Source organism: Heloderma suspectum, chromosome 2 (genome assembly GCF_057233095.1).
Source record: "Heloderma suspectum isolate Gila_16-S chromosome 2, 16-S_ref, whole genome shotgun sequence".
Taxonomy (NCBI): domain Eukaryota; kingdom Metazoa; phylum Chordata; class Lepidosauria; order Squamata; family Helodermatidae; genus Heloderma; species Heloderma suspectum.
In genome coordinates, this window is record NC_139459.1 from 104,815,847 (window position 1) to 104,834,788 (window position 18,942).

The 18,942-nt window shown below is 40.2% G+C and overlaps 1 protein-coding gene and 1 long non-coding RNA gene across 3 annotated transcripts in view; one reads left to right on the top strand and one right to left on the bottom strand.

Moving 5' to 3' along the window:
- Positions 1-9,662, bottom strand: part of GLIS3 (GLIS family zinc finger 3) — a 231,346-nt gene extending 221,684 nt beyond the window's left edge. For both annotated transcript variants that reach the window (XM_084834415.1, XM_084834416.1), the window contains exon 1: positions 9,290-9,662. In XM_084834415.1, coding sequence (XP_084690541.1) covers positions 9,290-9,662 — 373 coding nt within the window. The remainder of the gene's footprint in view (positions 1-9,289) is intronic.
- On the top strand, positions 8,035-18,232 carry LOC146352579 (uncharacterized). Its single transcript, XR_014787773.1, has 3 exons — positions 8,035-8,079; positions 14,797-14,933; positions 17,058-18,232. It is a non-coding gene; the product is annotated as an uncharacterized LOC146352579 (long non-coding RNA).
- Positions 18,233-18,942: the final 710 nt, after the last annotated feature.

Consider the following 18,942-nt stretch of genomic DNA (forward strand, 5'->3'; position numbering starts at 1 on the left):
TTTGTGTATTTGATTTATTTTATTTGGGCATTCATGCCACTAATGTCTATCTTGTCCACACTGGGCACACTGGTTCTTTTTTTAAGAATCTTCTGCCTCTGCCGGGTCTTCTTCTTTTCTTTTTTCGTTTATGTCTTCTTGGGCCTCTGGGTCGAGGGGGGTGTACTGGCGATAGGCATTTGAAAGACGCTCCAAGTACGCTCTGGGGCCTCGGTGGCACCTTGCAGCACTTTAGACACTTTGGTCATATTAATTGACTTCTTCATACCTGCTTTCATGGCTTTTAACAGCAGGGTTTGATACTGGGTGAGGCGCTCTAGCCCAACTTGTGTTTTGGGATTCCAGCAGGGGGGGGTTACTTACAAGGAGACTTTATTGGGTAACTTACAGCACACAGGCGTACTTAATTTTTGGATCAGACAGCTTCTCTGAACCACGAGCTATTGCACTAAATGGGTTTTTATACTATACATGTTACCCATGAGGCAGCACAACACTAGCAAGCATTTTCAGCATAGGCTAGAAGTGTTTGGTTCTCAGGCACAGCTTCCTGTAAACAACTTCGCTTCCCAAAGTGCTTGATAACACTTTTTATTTATTAGTATGGGAAGACAAATTTTTTCTTTCTTTTGCTTTCTTTTTCTTTGCTGATCTGCCTGTATTGCAGATCATGTTTCAAACTTTTTATATAAAACTTTCTGCTCCATGCACCAGCCTTGTCTCTTTATTTGTCTTTTTCAAGTTAAACTTACTCACTTAAACCTTTCTGCCTTACACTAGTCCCAATGACACACATTTGGGATAGGCTCTTCTTCTCCTTCTAGTTACATTTTCTTCATCTTAAAGAACTATTACATTATTGTGGCTACTTTACCCCAGGTAATAAGCTCCAGGCACAATCAGCTGCTTTTAATTTACCCTGGGGGCAACTATGGCCACGCTTCTTTTTTATAAATGTTTTTTCTTTGCCTCTTGCCTTTTCTTTCTTCTTTTTTTCTCTCTTCTCTATCTGTCTGCTACTTTCTCTATTCCTTCTTTTTTACTTGCTTTTGTCTTTCTTCTACTTGACTTTGTCTTTTCTCCTCGTCATCCATTGGGAACCACACTTAGTATTATTTGGAGTTGCAACTAACACTAATCTGCAAATATCACATATATTTTATGATATCTAAGAAATCATAAAATATATACAACAAACTTTTTCTGCAATTTAACACAATGAATGGAAAACACTTCTTGCATGGTAAGGCATGATGGAGCAGATCCAGCAATTATACTGCTCTTCTGGCTGAAAGCTCAGGGCTCATTAAAATCAAGGGACGGGCATACCCACACACGCAGAGTTCTAGGTCACCATTTTTGCATCGGCAACTCTATGCTGCATGAATTCTGGCAAAAGGAAATCTAAAAGTCACAGATCAAACTCAGCCTGCTGTACACTGAGCTGACTACAAACACAGACACATGGTCCACAGCGATGAGAGTTCAAGTTTATCAAAAGCTTCACAGCACTGTCCATGGCAAGTCTTTGACAATTTAAAATTTTAGTTCATGTGCAGAGTGTCTCTAAAAAGCCCAGATGATGATGGAGGCAAACAGTGAAGGCTCTGGGCAATGAATATGCGATGTTTCCAGCAAAGGCTCTCCACTTTTGCATCAGTTTAAAAAGGGAAAGTGTGGCCCTACACCCCTTCTGACAGACAAGGGCCTTTAACTTTTTAGCAAGGCTTCTGTTTAAACAGAGCGGCACAGCTCAGCTCTCTAGCCATGATGCTTTAACTTGGGCAACTCCTCTGTAAATTTTATTTTACTTCTGTCAGGTTCTCTCACAGACATTTTAAAAAACTTACTCTTTTTTTTTTTTCTTCTAACCTGGTACACGAAAGCACTGAAACACTGAGTGCCGAAACTCAGGACGCTGGGGGGTGATGGGCATCGCCTTATACTTGCATTTTTCAGGCAGCCATTAATCTTCGTGGAGGCGGTGGGGTGATTTGCAGGACTTCAAAGGCAAGCTTCTCAGTTTGTTTGTATTTGTAAATCCCAAGCTTAAAACAGGACACGATGAGGTACAGGGCAGCCAAATTCTTGCTTTGGCACGGGCAACAAATAACTCGGTTCAGCTTTCTTCGCTGGGGTCTCAAACAGGAAAACAGTCTTAATTTAAAGTTGTAACATCACTGACAGCGTCAGCCAGCCAGCTACACAGATCTCATTGTTTTTTAAGACAGTTGCTCCAATATCTTCTTTTCTTCTCAATCAGGTTGGGTCTCCCAGCTTACACAGTTTATTGCAGCTTCCAGGAGCATGGCAGTAGCGTGATTTTGGCTTGGCCAGGAACATGCTGTCTGGTTTCTCGGTCTCTTTAGCACACACACTTAGGCAGTGTAACACTGGACACTCAAATCAGTGAGATTTCTTCATTGCAGGGAATCCCACGGCAAAAGCTTAATGGTTACGCTCTTCAGAAATCATATAGCTGATGGTCAGTAGCTACAGGCTCTATGCAATTTTAACACAGTTCAAAGCTAAACACGGTTACCTTGACAGAGATCTTCAACATGGTCTTTCTGCTTCATTCTGCTTTGGGACAGTCTTATGGCACACTTTTCACTCGAAGAGGGGTCTAGCCTGTGCTCTGGGGGCTGATTCTTCACCTTTATTTTCTATTTTGCCTTCATCTTCTGGGTCTTCATTTTCAGTTTCCATTTCTTAGGGATTTCATCTCAATTAGGCGAGGTGATGATGTTGCACAACTCAGAACGTTGTGGGCAATTTTCCTGCCCCCCCTCTCTCGGCGCGCTAGGCTAACAGCTACTTCTTTGGCCTCACACTCTCACGCTCCCACGCTTTGTTAAAAGCCAGACTGTCCTGCAACATTTTTCTAATTAACAGCCTCAGATCTTGTTTTTTTTCCTCTCAGCTCGACCTTGAGCTTTTTGCTGTTTTCTCTTTCTATTCTGAATCTTTTTAAAAAAACCTTTTTCCTTCTTTGTTTGACATACATCTCAAGGGGGTGCAAGGTTTGCTTCCCCCACCACCCATAGCCTCCCTCCTAAATTGAAGACAGACACAATTAGGGAATGGGAATTGGTCAGTGAGTAAGGGGTCTCACTGGCCGACACAAGAGGATTTTTCACACCACGCACTTTGCTACTGGCCTGGGCACCCGGACGGTCAACGGTATGCTTCAGAAACCGCAGTAGCCACTCACACAATCATCAATCTCTCCACTACATCCATATGTCCCTGCCACCCACTTTTCCCACTTTTTACCAGAGCGGAAAACGGCTTCCCCAGCTTCCTCAGCTTCCTACTGAGTACTGGCGTGCTAGGTACTGGCGCCCACTCGGGGGTGTGATCAGGCCCCCCTTCTACCCGCAAGGAGTAGGTTCTTTTGTATACGTATACCACCAACACTGACCTTCTTCATAAGGCGGGGCCCTCTTTTTTTCTGCCCAGTGGCCTTTCTCCCTAAAGGCGGGGCCCTCTTTTTCCCATATACTTGCCTTTCTCCTGAAGGCTTCCAATGTGGGTTTCAACTCAATTGCAGCTGCGATACAGGCAGGGCTCAAGTTCCTTCCTCCGCTTCCCAAGGTTCTCTTGCTGCTCGCTGCCGTTTGGGCGATCCCAGTGCAGGCTTTCTCCCATTCACTCGACAAAAAGGTCGGTGGCGCCAAGAAAGGGAGGCATGCGCCGAGCTCGTCTTCCCGGTGCGGCGATCAAGAGCAGGCAACTGCCACCTGTCTGGCTCAGAGCCTGCCACATCCGAGTCACGGCACCATTTATGTTGCAGAACCCAGAGTCAGAGAGACCACGGAGTGAAGGAAAAAGAGATTCTTTATTTAACGCGCGGGCTTAAGGCTGGAATCGTTTCCAAAGAGCCAGAAGCCCCGATTTACATTAGCACATTGGTTTTATAGACATTGTGACACATATGAAACGGCTCCTCCTCCCCCTCCCGCATGGGGTTGCAATCCTTAACATTTCTTCTCTTAGCACTATTGTTTATAATACAAGAACTGGGTTATAGGGTAGCCATGATAAGGAGAGAACAGAAGAGAACAGCAGAGAACAAGATATACAACTGTATGACCTTTGACAAGATAAGGAATTCCTGTGTCTCGTCAGCTTACAACAATATATTCAAGGGAGAAAGAGCTCAGCAAGAACATGAAGCATGAGACTGCATGAGGCTACTTAGTCTGACCCCTGATATGGCTGCTACAGGGTGACACTCAGGCCTGATCTTCCTCCTGCTCCTCTTCCGCCAGGTGGAAGAGCCCATCTGGCAGGCCAGGCTGCTCCCTCCTGTCAGATGGTACGAGTCCACACCAGCCTGAAGCCTGCCCCTTTCCTGGTTGTGAAGGAGGCATAGCTTCACAAATAGTCTCAAGCTCCACGCCTCTAGTTCTGCTGCAGCTATTACAGATTTTGAGAAAATGTACATTGAACCTTTGATGGAAAGAGAGAGTACACAAGCAAGAATAAAGCTGCAACCCTGCAGTTCAAAGTATGCAAGGTTCCTTTTTCAGGCCTGTGCTTTTTCCTGCTGCTTGAATTTGACAGGGTGTTTTCACCCAAGCTGCAACAGGGCAGCACCTTCAGGGTTCTTCTCATTGCTGCCTGCGGTCCAACCCACTGCCAGCATATGGCTCCTGACAGTTGATGCCAAGGGAATGTCACTTTTGACTGGAAAAAGGGCCCTCCCCACTGATATAGATAATAGTGACTTTAGCTATGCATGGAAAGGGAGGAAGGAAGGCTTGAACAATAATGCCACCCATTATTTTTTCAATAATATAATATTTTTGTATGCTTATTAGGATGCAAACACAGTGTGCTCAATGTTAAGCAGACAAACTTTCAAAAACCTTGTTTGAAGTAATGTGTTTACAAATATGCATATGTTAAGCTAATTCTACTGAAAAAATGCTACATAAGATAACTTTTATTTAATATTGTAACACTATGCATGTAACTATACCGTGCAATTAGTACCCAACATGTAGAAAGTAACATAAGATTAACCAAAATCAAGAGCCATACAATTGTTCCTGTTCAGATTTGCCCTTCTCATCTAAAGTGTAAAGGAAAAAACAAAAACACACCATCTGTTCTGAATTCACACCAAGCATACATTACAAAATGTTATCCTAATCAGGCCTGGGGGCAAATAGTACTTTATAAAATATTTATTCTCTTTTTATTGCACTCAAAAGTTAGGAACGTCAATGTACTGCTTAAATCAGAACACACTTGCTAACAATGCTAGAAAATAACTAGTTTCCCACTGGTTATTCCAAAGCCAACAACAAATACATTTGCAATACAGAGTGTGCATAACTGTGTTAGCCCCAAAACATGTTGCCTTGTCTTGGATGACAGAAATCTTTCTTAGTCCTTTCCATACGCACCCTTACTGAAGCAGCAGCAACTAATTTTTCCAAATGGTCTCCAATTCAGCTGTAACTACACACCCTTAAAATTCCCTGCAGAGATAACTTTTTAATATGTTATTACTGCAAGAAGGGAGAAGCGGATCATGCCAAACATACTCTTGAGAACATACTCTTGAGAAGCATGTATTTAAAGAATGTATGAATATTGAAGATCGAGTCATACATTTACAGAGCTTGCTTTGTGGGGGGAAAGATGCCTTGAACATAACCACTTCCTATACCAGCCACCTCCCCAATCGCTATTATAGCAGGAAATATGACATGCTGGAGTTATACCAAATAAGGTACAAGCATATATAAACTTCCACTATTCTAAGCTTATAGAGCCAATATAGGTCAGAGAAGGGATTTTGTACTGTGAAGTTCAGGTGTAAGCTATTTTTCATCCAATTTCAGTGTAACTGGATTTGTAGATTGATTTATATGCTATTGTCTGGAACTTCATTGACCCTGAACAACTACATTTGGACACAGCTTGTTCCACTTACTTCAGTGGAGCTTACAAGCAACAGAATAAAAATTTAATCCAAGCGGGGGAAGACAGATATGCTCTTCAAAGCCTGGGACCAAAAAAATGAGAATTTGTCAGATCCAGGCCCACTCTCTTTGTCTTCATAGGTAAACCAGGCAGCTTATCTCATTCCAGGTCTTTATACATAAAATGAAAGACTTTGCTCTCCATGAATAGCACATCACTTAATAATATCCCCTTTCTTCTGAGCTGAATGGGTAGGTTCTAAAAAAGCTAATTTAAAATTAGCTATAAATAGGCAGAAATTTGAGTCATGAATGGGAAGTATCCCATATCCTGATTTTAGAGAGGAGGTATGTCTCCCTTTCCAATAGTCCTTTTGCCACTTCCTTGTGCTGAGGATAGGGATGTACAGTTTTTGTTAAATCTCTTCTGTCTATATTTCATGGACTGTCTAGTGTTCTTCGCTCTGTTTTCCACTCATTGACAGAATTGGATTTTTTTAACCAGAATTTTGTTCTACTTGCGCTAATTTGCATTAGTGCTGATATGTACTTGCGCAAATGCGCCAGTGCATACTTGCGTAAATACACTAATTGTTCATTGGTTTATGTGAATTAGTGCAAATCCTCCCCCCCCCCAAAGGGGAAAAACCTGTCTGCAAGTCTATGGAAGACACATGACTTCAAAGAGAAAAAAACCGGTCCACAGCAGAATTCACAGGTCAGATTCATAGAAATACGAACGTATTTGAATCCATTGCAAATTTCTCCAACATCCCTAGCTGAGGACACAACCAAATACAGCAGTCTCCAGGAACTCCTAAGATACTCACTTAGTAATATCCCATGATAATATAAGGAATATTACCACTTGACACAAACAGTGCTAATGATGTTCACGCAGCTTTCTCCCAAAAATTAGTGAGGTAAATTTTGTGATTCAAGATCAGCACCATAATTTGGGCAGCATTTTTACCCCATGCTGAGACATATTAAGGGAAGCTCAACATGGAGTTGACCACATTGCAATACCTGATGCATATCAGGAATAAATTAATGCTACTTCTTTGATTACACTAATAACAAAAAATGAATGGCTGTGATCAGTCAGGTATAAAATGCATGAGAGAAGCATGAAATTGTTAATATCCTCAACTTCTTGAAAACTGAAGGGGCATTAATAAGCTAGAGGTAAAAGATAATTACTCATTTTCATTGAAAACTAATTCCATGCACATTTTCATCAATGAGTCAATACAGCAGCTCATAAAGTAAGCAAAGATTTTGCTGATTATACATTATAATACATTAACTGAATACACACAAGCCAAGAATACATTAACTGAAATAATGGCTTTCACGCTCATCTAGATCCATTTTATGGAATATTCCATAAAATAGAATATTTGAAATATGAGGTCTACCACAACTAAATTTAAAGGGAGTCATGCTAAAACTGCACATGCACAGGAAAGCAGCATTTGTGGTTTTACCACAACAATCATTAGCTAATATTTAGATAGCATTCATTCCAGACCCTGAACTTTGTCTAGTTCTTCCAAAATTCAAGTCATACCCTCTTATGCTCAACTCTCTTAATCGTTCCTTGAAATGCCAGCTCTTTGAACATAATATATACATATGCCTGTAGGGAGTCATGATACCTAAGAAAAACTATACCCATTTAAAAGCATGGTACTTTGAAGATGACTGTAGCTGTATTTGCATGCAATGCTAAACCGTATAGAATTCTGGACAATTATCTGTTGGGGATTCTCTAACTCTGGATCTTCTGCATCAAACATGAGCAGAAAGGAACACAAATGAAACCTCAGGCTCACACACTTCCCCTCTCTTCCTCCCACACAGTTAGGAGGAGGAATAAGCCAGAGCTCAGTTTCACTTCAGCAGATTTGCAGCTCATTAAATGTGAGCCAAGAACCATGGGTTAAAATAAGCTCTAGTCAGTTGCTCAGCCAACAAGCTTCTTGTTTTTCAGGGTTGTTTTCGTAGCTTGTTTAACAAACTAGAGTTAATTTCAAACCACAATTCCTGGTTTGTACGTAACAACAAACCAGGAATCTGCTAAAGTGAAACTGAATTGTGGCTTTTAACTCCTGCCAGTCATGCAGGAGGAGGAGAGGTGAGGGGGAGCATGCCAGTCCAGTACATTGTGCAGGCTGTTTTCTGCTCATGAACATAGCACTAAATTATAGTTTAGTGCAGGGGCGGGTAACTTTGGGGGGGGGGATCCAGGGCCATTTTTGCTTCTGGAACACACACCTTCCCCCAGGGGCTGCATTCCTGCCACTGAATTCATGAATCTAGAAATTGTCAATTTGCCTCCAATTTTCAGCAGCAAACCACTATGGAATGCTAAGCTAAATTTGTCCATTTTTGTCTTCCATAGCAGTTTGCTGCTGAAATTCAACAGCAAATCACTGATTTTGGGGCCATCTCCAGGAATTTGAGCAACAAGGTGGCAGCAGTAGTAGCAATGGTGGGGACTGCAGTGGAAGGCGGTAGGGCAACATGCATGTGTTGCCCACCCCTGGTTTAGTGTTATGTGTGGATACAGCCTATGTATGTGCCATGAAGCTGACTGTGTATATGGCTATGACTGGTACCACCAATTCTGCCAGTCCAGTACTGCACACTGATAATAAGATGTACAACCCTTATGATAGTACTTTTCAAATACCTGAAGGACTGTCACATTGAAGAGGGGAAATATTTGTTCTCTACTGCCCCAGAAGGCAGGACTACATCTAATGGGTTTAAGTTAAAGGAGGGTAAATTTTGGTTGAACACTAAGAGAAACTTTTTAATGGTAAGAGCAGTTTGACAGTGGAACCAATTACCGGGGGGGGGGGGACACTCTCCCTCGCTGGAGGTTTCAAGCAGAGTCTGGACAACCATCTCTTAGGTATGCTCTATCTCTGGATTTCCTGCATCAAGCAGGGGGTTGGATTAGAAGGCCTACTAGACCCCTTCCAACTCTATGATTCTGTGAATTCTGCAACTAGACAAGGTAGAGGATAAGAAAGGGATGATGACTAGCAGTGGTGAATGGAGACAATCACATATGGGAATACTTGCACAGAGTCCCACAGAAAAGGAAGACATGGCCAGAAGTGGGATATATTGAGAACCTTCTTCAAATCTGATATATGTTGTTAAAGGAAAGAAACCTCTGTATTCTTGGAAGTATCCTTCCAGTATAAAAGCCCATTATTGGATTATCTTTTCCTGGTAATAATACTACTGAGCTTGGAATATCATTTCCTGGTAATAATAGTACTGAGCATGTAAGAAAAACAAAATGGAGCACTATTAGAAAAAAAGAATCCTACCTTTAACTGTGCTTGTAGTGAAACTATTTCCAAATTCTTGCTGCTTTGGCTTCAAAAACTGTGGTGCTGTCAGCCCTGGAGCTTGTGGGACTTGGAATAAAGGCTTCCCATTTGTAATCATTTGTCTCCTGGGACTTAAAGCAGGGAAGTGAATATTGCAATCAATAGCATTGCTCTGAGGAGCGGCATTTCCTCCAAGAGAGGTCTTTAAATGTGAGCTGGTTGGTAGGTTTCCATTTGGGGTGCTTCTATCAGAAGAGCAAGGAGTTCCTGCATGAATTCTGATAGGTAGAATCTGCTGTCCATTGATCATCCCAGGCCTGTGAGGAGTACTTGTTGTCTGGTGGCTCATACTGCATGACCTCGCGTTCATTGCCAAATGGTTGCACTCTTAAAGATATGCAGTACAGATCCCCAGGTGGTGAAGACATCAGTCCACGGTCAGTGATTTATCCATAGTGCATTAAGCCTGTTACAAGGGAGGGGGAAGGGATATAATAATAACTTACACACTTATAAAATACAAGAGGGCAGAGCAATGCTTTGTGTTAAACTACATAGGGGAGAATATTGATTGTGTGAACATCAAAGTAGATGCAATCCAGAGAAAGAGCTCTGGGGATAAGGATAAATTATTACTGAGAACTATAATGAAGGGAAGTAGTGCCCCTTCAAAAGCAGAAGTTAACAGTAAGGTCAGATACCTTTCTACTAGTTAACCAGCCATGAAATGGAATGAACACTGAGCAAGTGAAAGAAGCCAGTCCAGAGTGAAAAAACAACTATGGACTGGAAACTCCCATTGAGAAGAGAATCCCCATTTCTCTTTTTAAAAAAAATTCTGCCTTGTCCTCATTTAAAGAAGGGGAAAGAAAAGCATACACAGAAAAGCAGTACTAGGATGCTGGCAAGATACGAAATCAGTGCTAGTTTACATTTTAAAGGCCAGGAGCACAATAAAACACATCAGAACATCCTACTTCTGAAAGGGAAAAATTTAAGGAAACAAGTGCAAAGTCAGTTAAATAAAATATGTTGTATATATTCCCAAAATATATCCATTATTTAACACGTATATATGTTAATTTTATAGTTAACATAGGCCAAAAAGCAGTATCTCAACCACTTCCAGATTACTGTGCTCCATATATTAGGACTGGTTTCCCCATCTAACCATTCATGTATTCCATGCAGTCAGATATTTGAGCTGTGTTTGTAGGGGAGAAATTGAGTAGTTACTAAATGAATGGAAAGGTGCATTGTGTCTGTGAGCATTGTCACATATACCTCGAAGTGCCTTCAACTCCATTCTCTTTTGCTCAAATGTCTGAGGGTGAGGGTGGGGGTGGGCAGAGGGGACCTAGCCTATTCCCCGTTTGTATCAGCCCACTTAGCCACTGTTTGTAGAAGGCTACAAGCTAGGGCATGATTTTGTTAAAACTGGGAGGAGTTAGAACCAGTTTTGTGGATTTCGTAAGAACATAAGAAGAGCCATGCTGGATCAGATCAAAGGTCCATCTAGCCCAGCATTCCATTCACACAGTGGCCAACCAGCTGTTGACCAGGGACCCACAAGCAGGACATGAGCACAACAGCACCCTCCCATCCATGTTCCCCAGCAACTGGTGTACATAGGCTCACTGCCTCTGGAGACAGCACATCCATTAAGACTAGTAGCCATTTCATTAAAGCCCCACTATCCTTATTTCCATAATTTGAGCACTACCCCTCGCCTGCTATTTATTCATTATGTAAATGACTTTAGTGCAATTTGGAATGCACACGAATCCAGTTTTTAAGTCAACTAAGGCTCATGCTTTTCTGAAGACTGATGGTTTCATTTCAGCTTTTCCGTACTTTTGGTGTCACCTGTGAACATATGTGCTTTTTCTTCCACCGTTACCACCATAAAACTTTAAACTGTCTGGACTAGTTAACTGGGGGACTATCATTTCCATCATTAGCTGATTGGTGGGGAGAGGATTTTTGAAGGAGTAGAAGCCTTTTACACGAATGAAGGAAATATGAATGAGCTGAATGGTGTGGATGTGTTGGGTAATATTTAGAGTGATTTTCAAGGAATATGTGAAAACATTTGCATCAATAACATTTTAAGTATGAAACTATCCTTCTCTCTTTGTAACCCCCTCTCTATAACACACAAGACAGAAGTTGACTTCCATCAGTTACTCTCCGATAGCTCTTTAACCAAACTTGGGCAACTACTCTAGAAAACTGTGAGATTTAGGGTAAATCAAGTAGCTGCTCTGTATTAATAATAATTAATTGAATAATTGAATAATAATTAAATTAATAATAATTTCTGGGATCAAACAAGAGCAGCTCTGAATTTCAGAATGGACTTGGTCCTGTTTGGTGACACCTGAAAATGTGGTCAAGAAGTTACTTTAAAAAAACAGACCACAAGTGTCAACATTTGTAGCCTTACAAAAATATGGTGCTCATCTCATGGAACATCTTAGATAGCGAAGGCTGGAAACTTCCAGGCACTGAATCAAAGAAGCAAACAAACATAAATACAAACAGGAACTACCAGAAACTGTCACCCACATCATAAACCTTACTGAAATGAATGGAAGATGTACTCTGCTTATGGAGAATGCTCATTAATTTCAGTGAAGAATTTACTAGAGAAGTTGCAGTTATAGTTATATATATATATATATAGAGAGAGAGAGAGAGGGAGAGAGAGAGAGAGAGAGAGGGAGAGAGAGAGAGAGAGGGAGATTTTCTCATTGAAAGCAATACAAATAAAGTCAGCATGTTTATTACAGAAGTAAATGATGGTTGTTAGTGTCAGGGTAAATGGGGAATAATCCAGTGGAGGCTGGTGGCTCCAATGTCATGGGGAGGTGAATCTGCTCTGGGTTTCAGTTAAACCCAGTTATCCAAGTTAACCCTATCCCCAAAATAGGTTCAGGACCTTGGATAGCTCTTTTAGAGTTCTGACTGAAATCCAGAGCTGATTCACCACCCCACTGACATTAGAGCCACCATCCTCCACTGGAATAATCCATATTGTGTCATTACATATCTTTATTTTAAAGCAAACACTGTTTCAAAGGTTTGTTCCAGAACAGCAAACCAAAAACCAAAATGGATGTTACTATTTTCAAGGCTCCTGTACTAATGATCAGTTGAAAAATAGATGCCATGGCAAGGAAGTTACTTTTGTTTCTGAAATGCGAATTAAAAATCCTACTTGTACTTGCTTAAAGGGTTTGCCAAGCTCACTCCCTGTAAGACAAAGGTACAAACATATACAAGCATGTACACATGTGAACGCATGTACACGTTCTCTCTTTCTCTCTCTTGATATATACTTACTATATCCATCTTTATCATCTATGTATTTAAAAATAATGAACGGTCTAATGCGGGTTGTGTTAGAAGCAATAGCAAGATTCCTGCTGACAACTCTGGGAAGGTACAAGCCCCAGTTCAATTTATTTAACTCAAAAAGATAAATGCGAAATTGTTAGTTTGCATTGTTCAAGTTCTAGATTGCAGGAACATTTATTGATTAAAAGCAATATCATTTATTTTCATGGCTGGTTGCAACATAAATCACATTTTGCAATTCAACCAGGGACAGATGGGGCTGAATGTTCTTCGATTCCCAGGGTTTGTTTTAGTAAAGCAGAATGTACCTTGCCCTAACACAAGTGACTGGCTCTCGAGAAAAAGAACATGAAAACAAAGAGGCGTCATTCTCTTGGCAAGCCTGTGTGCACTACAGCATTATAAATCAACAGCAAATCAAAATCATTCTTCTCTGTAGTTTTATAATACACTAGAAGAGTGTAAACATAATAAATAGGAGATTACACATTGCACATTCATTCAGTTTTGTTCATTAACAATATACTTTGATTACTTGACAGAGGTATATTTGCAATGCAGTACGCAGAGGGCCTTATCTGGTCTACGTCAATGCATTCTTGATTATTCTAAAATGTCTACTTCTTGTTTGTTTCCTTTAAAATGTATGCTGCAGTAAGTAGCACATAGGGTTTTGATAGTGTTTATAGAAGAAAGACAGACAGACAGACAGATTCTCAGGTATGACCCAAGTGCTACCACTGTGGGACAACAAAGGGGGAAGGGGAAAGGCCATCCTTACCAGCAACCACCTGCTTGCACAGTGCTGACTGAGGCCACCCCATCTCTACTGCCACCCTCCTGCCATAGTTACGGGTAAGTGTATGCTTTCCCCTACCCCCTGGATGGCTTCACAGTGGCAGTCAGTAATTCCCATCAGCAGACCATCTCACCAGCCACTGCTGATAAACAGAGAAGTAGATTTGCCATGTTGTTCATGGGATAAACCCCACACATGCTAACAAGCTCCCTACAGAAAGAGTGGGATACCAGTATGATGATAAAAATATTCACCACATTTTTTTCTCACTTAAGCTTATAGTAATTCTGCAAATGTGGTATGCTGCACTCAGTACATGCAGGTGGTTGGATGTGCCTATCTAGTTCCTTATTTGGGACACACCCCACCAGAAGGTTTTTCTGCACAAGCTCCATTGATTTCATGGGATCTCTTCTGCAGCTTCACTGGTTTCAGTGGGAGTAGTGCAGGAGTGTTTGGCAACAGATTGTGCCCTTAGACATCTATCTTTTCTCACTGCAAAGACTTAAGGTAGGTCACATATTTAAACAACAACAAAAAATAAACTCTAATAATGTTACAGTAAAATCACACAATATTCAACCAAAATTTATGTTTAAAGAATCATACCAAAGATTCATACTACTGTGGAGTTGTGGGGTAGGAAGGTGTTGCACAGAGCTTGGTCTTTTACAGCACTCATTTTAAGGCCAAACTAGACAAGACATTGATTCCATGAATGCAATTAATGGGAACAGTTTTTAAAATGTAAATAGCCATATGTAAATGTAAATAGAAGGGGAGTTTTACTTGGGAAATAAATCTAGAAAAGGGAAGAACATAAATAGCATTTTAGAAAAGTCAACATAAATACTCAAATACCTGATCATCACTGAGCTCAGTCACTATGGGTTACTTTCTGGCTTTAAAATCAGTTATTCTAAGGGTGCAATCCTATGCCTGTTTAGGCAGAAAAAAGGTCTACAATTCCCAGCATTCCCCAGCCAGCATGGCAGGCTGGGGAATGCTGGGAGTTGTCATCCTTTTTTCTGCCTAAACAGGTATAGGATTGCACCCTAACTCACAAATACTGGACATCATAACCCGGTTGATACATAGTGACACTTCCACTGTTTGCTTTTGAGTAGGTTACCAAGCTGCTACTCTGCCTGAGCATCCTATCTCTTGTGGCTTAAATGAGGGACAAAGGTATTTTTAAATCACACTACATTTGTTAATCAGCTCACCAATGCAAGGATACCAGTGTTATCACCAAAATCCACATGCCCAAGATTTCTGAGTAAACAGCTGGATTTTATATTTTCAAAAATAAAGGATCAAATTTATTTGCCTTTCTTCTTCCCAGCAGCCCTAGGGGCAGCTCCCGGTGAACCCTGAAACCTTCGCATCACTTGCTAGAGCCTTGTTTGAATGTCTGTAGACCCTTCCTCCCCATTCCATCTCAAGACTGTGATCATGCAGACACCATGACTTCAACATCAAGTCAGTTTTTATCTTTTCTTTCTCTCCCTTCCCATCCATCCCAAACCCAACCTGTTTTTAGTCTAATGAAGAAATCTGGAGATCTTGAAAGCTTGCACATTTTTTGTAATCTTTTGATTGGACTAATAATAGCACACTGACCTGGTTGGCATGACACGGCCAGGTCATCGTTGATTATTTAACTCACAATAAGCCACAGTGCATGCTAGGTGTGTGTGACTGCAGTTTTCAATCTGCAAGCCCCAAATGGGGCAATCGGGAGCTGCGCCATGTCATGTGAACCTGGCCACTGTGGGTTGTTTGAAGGTTAAACAACCCTCACATAAGTTTCAATTAGTAGTAGATTTATGTGAGGATTGTTTAACCTTTGAATAACCCATGAGGGCAGGGTTTGCACAACATGGCACAACTCTCAAGTGATCAGGGGTTTCATATTCAAAATGGTGGCTGCATGTGCCCAGCATGTGACACAGCTCATCATGGGTTAAACAATCCACAATAACCTGGCCATATCATGTGAACCAGCCCACTTACTAGAAACGGAATTCCACTGAACATGGAGGATGTACATCTGAGTAAACATGCTTAGCATTGCACTGCATAGAACTGTAAAACAACATGTTTGACTTGGAGAAGCACAGCAACATGATCACACTGAGGGCTGTGATTTTGGGGAGAAAGGATAACAGGCCTGCTAGTTGTTGCCAGCATCCAGCATCACTGTGAATTTTTTGAACTGGGATAGGTAGAGACAATTGTTACCCTCCATAACCTCACCTTTGGCATGGTTCATATGCAAAACTTACAGTTTTTACATTATGTTTTACTATATTTTGTATTTTATGGTTTTAAGCTTTGTCTTGTAAACTGCCCAGAGAGCTTCAGCTAATGAGTGGTATAGAAATGTAATAAATACATACATACATACATACATACATACAATAAAGCAAAAGTCCTGAATCCACATGGGGAAAAAGAAAGGTTTTAGAAATAATAATAAAACAAGAAAACGTGTGGGTCTCATATATCAGAATCAAGTGAAATCTTACCAGTAGTTGTGAAGACCAACCACACCTGACGTTTGAGTGGTTTTCCCAAATGTGCAGTTGCCTATAAAATAATAATAGTTTTATTGACTAAGGATCAAAGCAACTCTCTTCATTTGAACCTATGTTTCACAACCACTCTGTGGATCCAAAGGACCCTGTTTCTAGGATTTATAATTTCTCACTTTACTATACAGCCAAACAAAATATAAGCTATGTTGGACTCTATCCTTGGTCCTTACTTGACAGAAAAGAAAGAGGTAGAAGTCTGAGCTATTGCTTCAAAGGAGAGCTGTGAGCTATAAAGAAAATGCTTACAATAAAATTCTTACTATACCCATACCCTACCCAAACCCATTTCAAATACAGCCACTTCAAAATAGGAAACAGATTCTATTTGAAAGTTATTTAGACTTTTGGATACCTACTTATATACACATCTGACCAGAGTTCCTCTTGGTTCAGAATTTCTGGACAGAGTTTTAAAATATAATTAGAATAGCTTTAGATCTAAATTTAAAAAATCAACCAAGTAGATGACATTATAGTTACCACACAAGAGACGTCCTATATGATTATCATATCAAAGTGAAATGAGACAATTCCTCCTTCACTTGGCTAATGGCATTCCAAAATCTTGGGAGTAGCCCTGATAGAGAAATGCACTCCAAACTTCACAAGTCCAGCAAAAGAAGAACTCTTAAAACAAAACATTGACTTCATTGAACAGACTCCAGTTTAAAATAAGCCTCACCAGTATAAAGTTTTATTTATGTATTAAAAGATTAAGCACTGTATCAATATACTTACCTGTTTACCTTGCATCTACCTGCCTACATTTGAACATTCTTTGAGGTTATAGGCCATGTATTGGATTAAAACCACCTCTGGATTTATTCAATTAAATCTTAGGGTTGTTTTAAATACTTAGCCCTACTCAAATTTTCTATTATTTTTCCTCATGCTATTCCCTTTCATTTAGCTTTTAAAGACTGTTTAGTTTAAGGTATTTGTATTTTTTTAAGGAAAGCTCGTTCATTTTCAAAACATCTGTTTCTAAAATGTTAAAATCCTCAAGGAGCCTGACATTTGAGGTACAACTTTGCTTGAAAGAAGGAATGAAGAATGGAGGCTGAGGCAAGTCATGTCAAGAGCTGTTGGTCTCTAAAAATCTACCACCTGATATCCACTATTCCTGGAGGCAAAAATAAGTTGAGAGATTTGATATATGGGTTGGATAATAATTTGTATTTGGAGCTTATCAAACTTCCTATTTTTTCTCAATAGTATTGTTTCTTTAAAACTCTCACTTTTGCTTCATTGAGAATTTCATTTACAGAATTCCATTTTTAAATCATGCCTACAGTATTCTTGGATGTAAGACATAGGCAAGTTTTAAGGAATCTATGGCTCTGTATCTGTGGTCTGGGAGACATAGAGGATATCTCACCTTATTTATTGCATTGCCCTTTATATCAAAACCCTAGCAAGAGGTTCTTGGGACATGTTTTGGCATCTTTGCAGGCTAAAAGTATCTATGTGAAGATTTAGCGGTTACTGTCAGACTGTGATCCTTATGTTACATATAAAACAGCTTTATTTGCTAAGGCTGTGAAGTCACTCTGAATGTTATTGCAGTTGACTGTGTAGTGGTATGTTAATTTGACTTGTGTTTTATGTTCTGTTATTACATGATGTTTTAAGGTATGTTGTTTTTAATGGCTATTAGTCATATACAATAAAATGTTTAAAGAGTGACATTTGAAGTTACTAAAATAGCAAGTTGCTAGCATAAGAGTTTGTCGCTTTTACAAATGTAGTAGTTTAAGGCACTGGGACAGTTCAAGTGGCACGACATCCCAACATGGGTTATTTAACCCACAGGGAGGCTGTGGTATGCAGCTACCATTTTGAATATGAAACCCCTGCTTGGAGGTTGTTGTGTCATGTGAACCTGGAAAGCGTGGGTTATGAGAGGGTTAAATAACTCTCGCATAACCCATGGTCTGTTTAACCCTTGCATAACCCATGCTTGCTGGGTTCACATGATACAACAACCCCCAAGTGAGAGCTGCACATGCAAGGTGTTTCCTGCAGGTGCTGCAGCTGATTGTGGGTTTAATAAATAACCCACAATGAGCCATGCTACATTGTCTAAACCCAGTTAATGAGTACGCTTAATTATTTGTTGTTTAGAAAGTACACATTGATATGGATAAATTGGAAATTAATTAATAAATTGATTTGATTTATAGCTCAGTCTATTCCAAGGGCTCAATTTCTTAATCACAAAGTCCTGATTAGCACTGATTAAACCCTTATCTAATCCAACTCCTGCTAACACTGTCTGCCAAAAGCCAATTTCAATAAGCATGCCATAACAGTATAGTACCATCTAATATGATATTGTGCCAAGGTGGACTCTAACTTTCTTTAGGGGAGAGGCTTAGTCATTTTTGGTCCGCATGTCTGTATTTTGTTCTGTGAAATGTAATTCTATTTGTTGATTAATGATACATCAACAAGAAAAAAATAGCCTCATCTATAAGCCAATTAAACAAAAACTCTGATTTAAGATGACTGGCACCCTGATCCAAAATATTTGAATAGGTTTTCCAGCTGCAACATTATTGTAATGCTCTATCCAGCTAGTATAACAGCGTATTCTGTGAGGCTGGTCCCATCCAGTACATTCCTTCCAACCATTTATTTGCTGTCTCAGCAAGATTTAAGATTAGTCCATTATCTCCAATGACTTCAGTGGAACTCCTATTTTGTTACATCCCAGTACTCCAGCTTAACTTGACTAGATAACTAATAGTCAACGTATCTTCAGGCCACAATATATCAATCAGTTTTCATTCAGTTCTGGAGCATATAAAATATGCTAAAAGACTGCAATTTACATTTTAGAGCTCAAGGAACTTTCACTAGGAAGATATTTCCAGACCACTGCTAGTTCT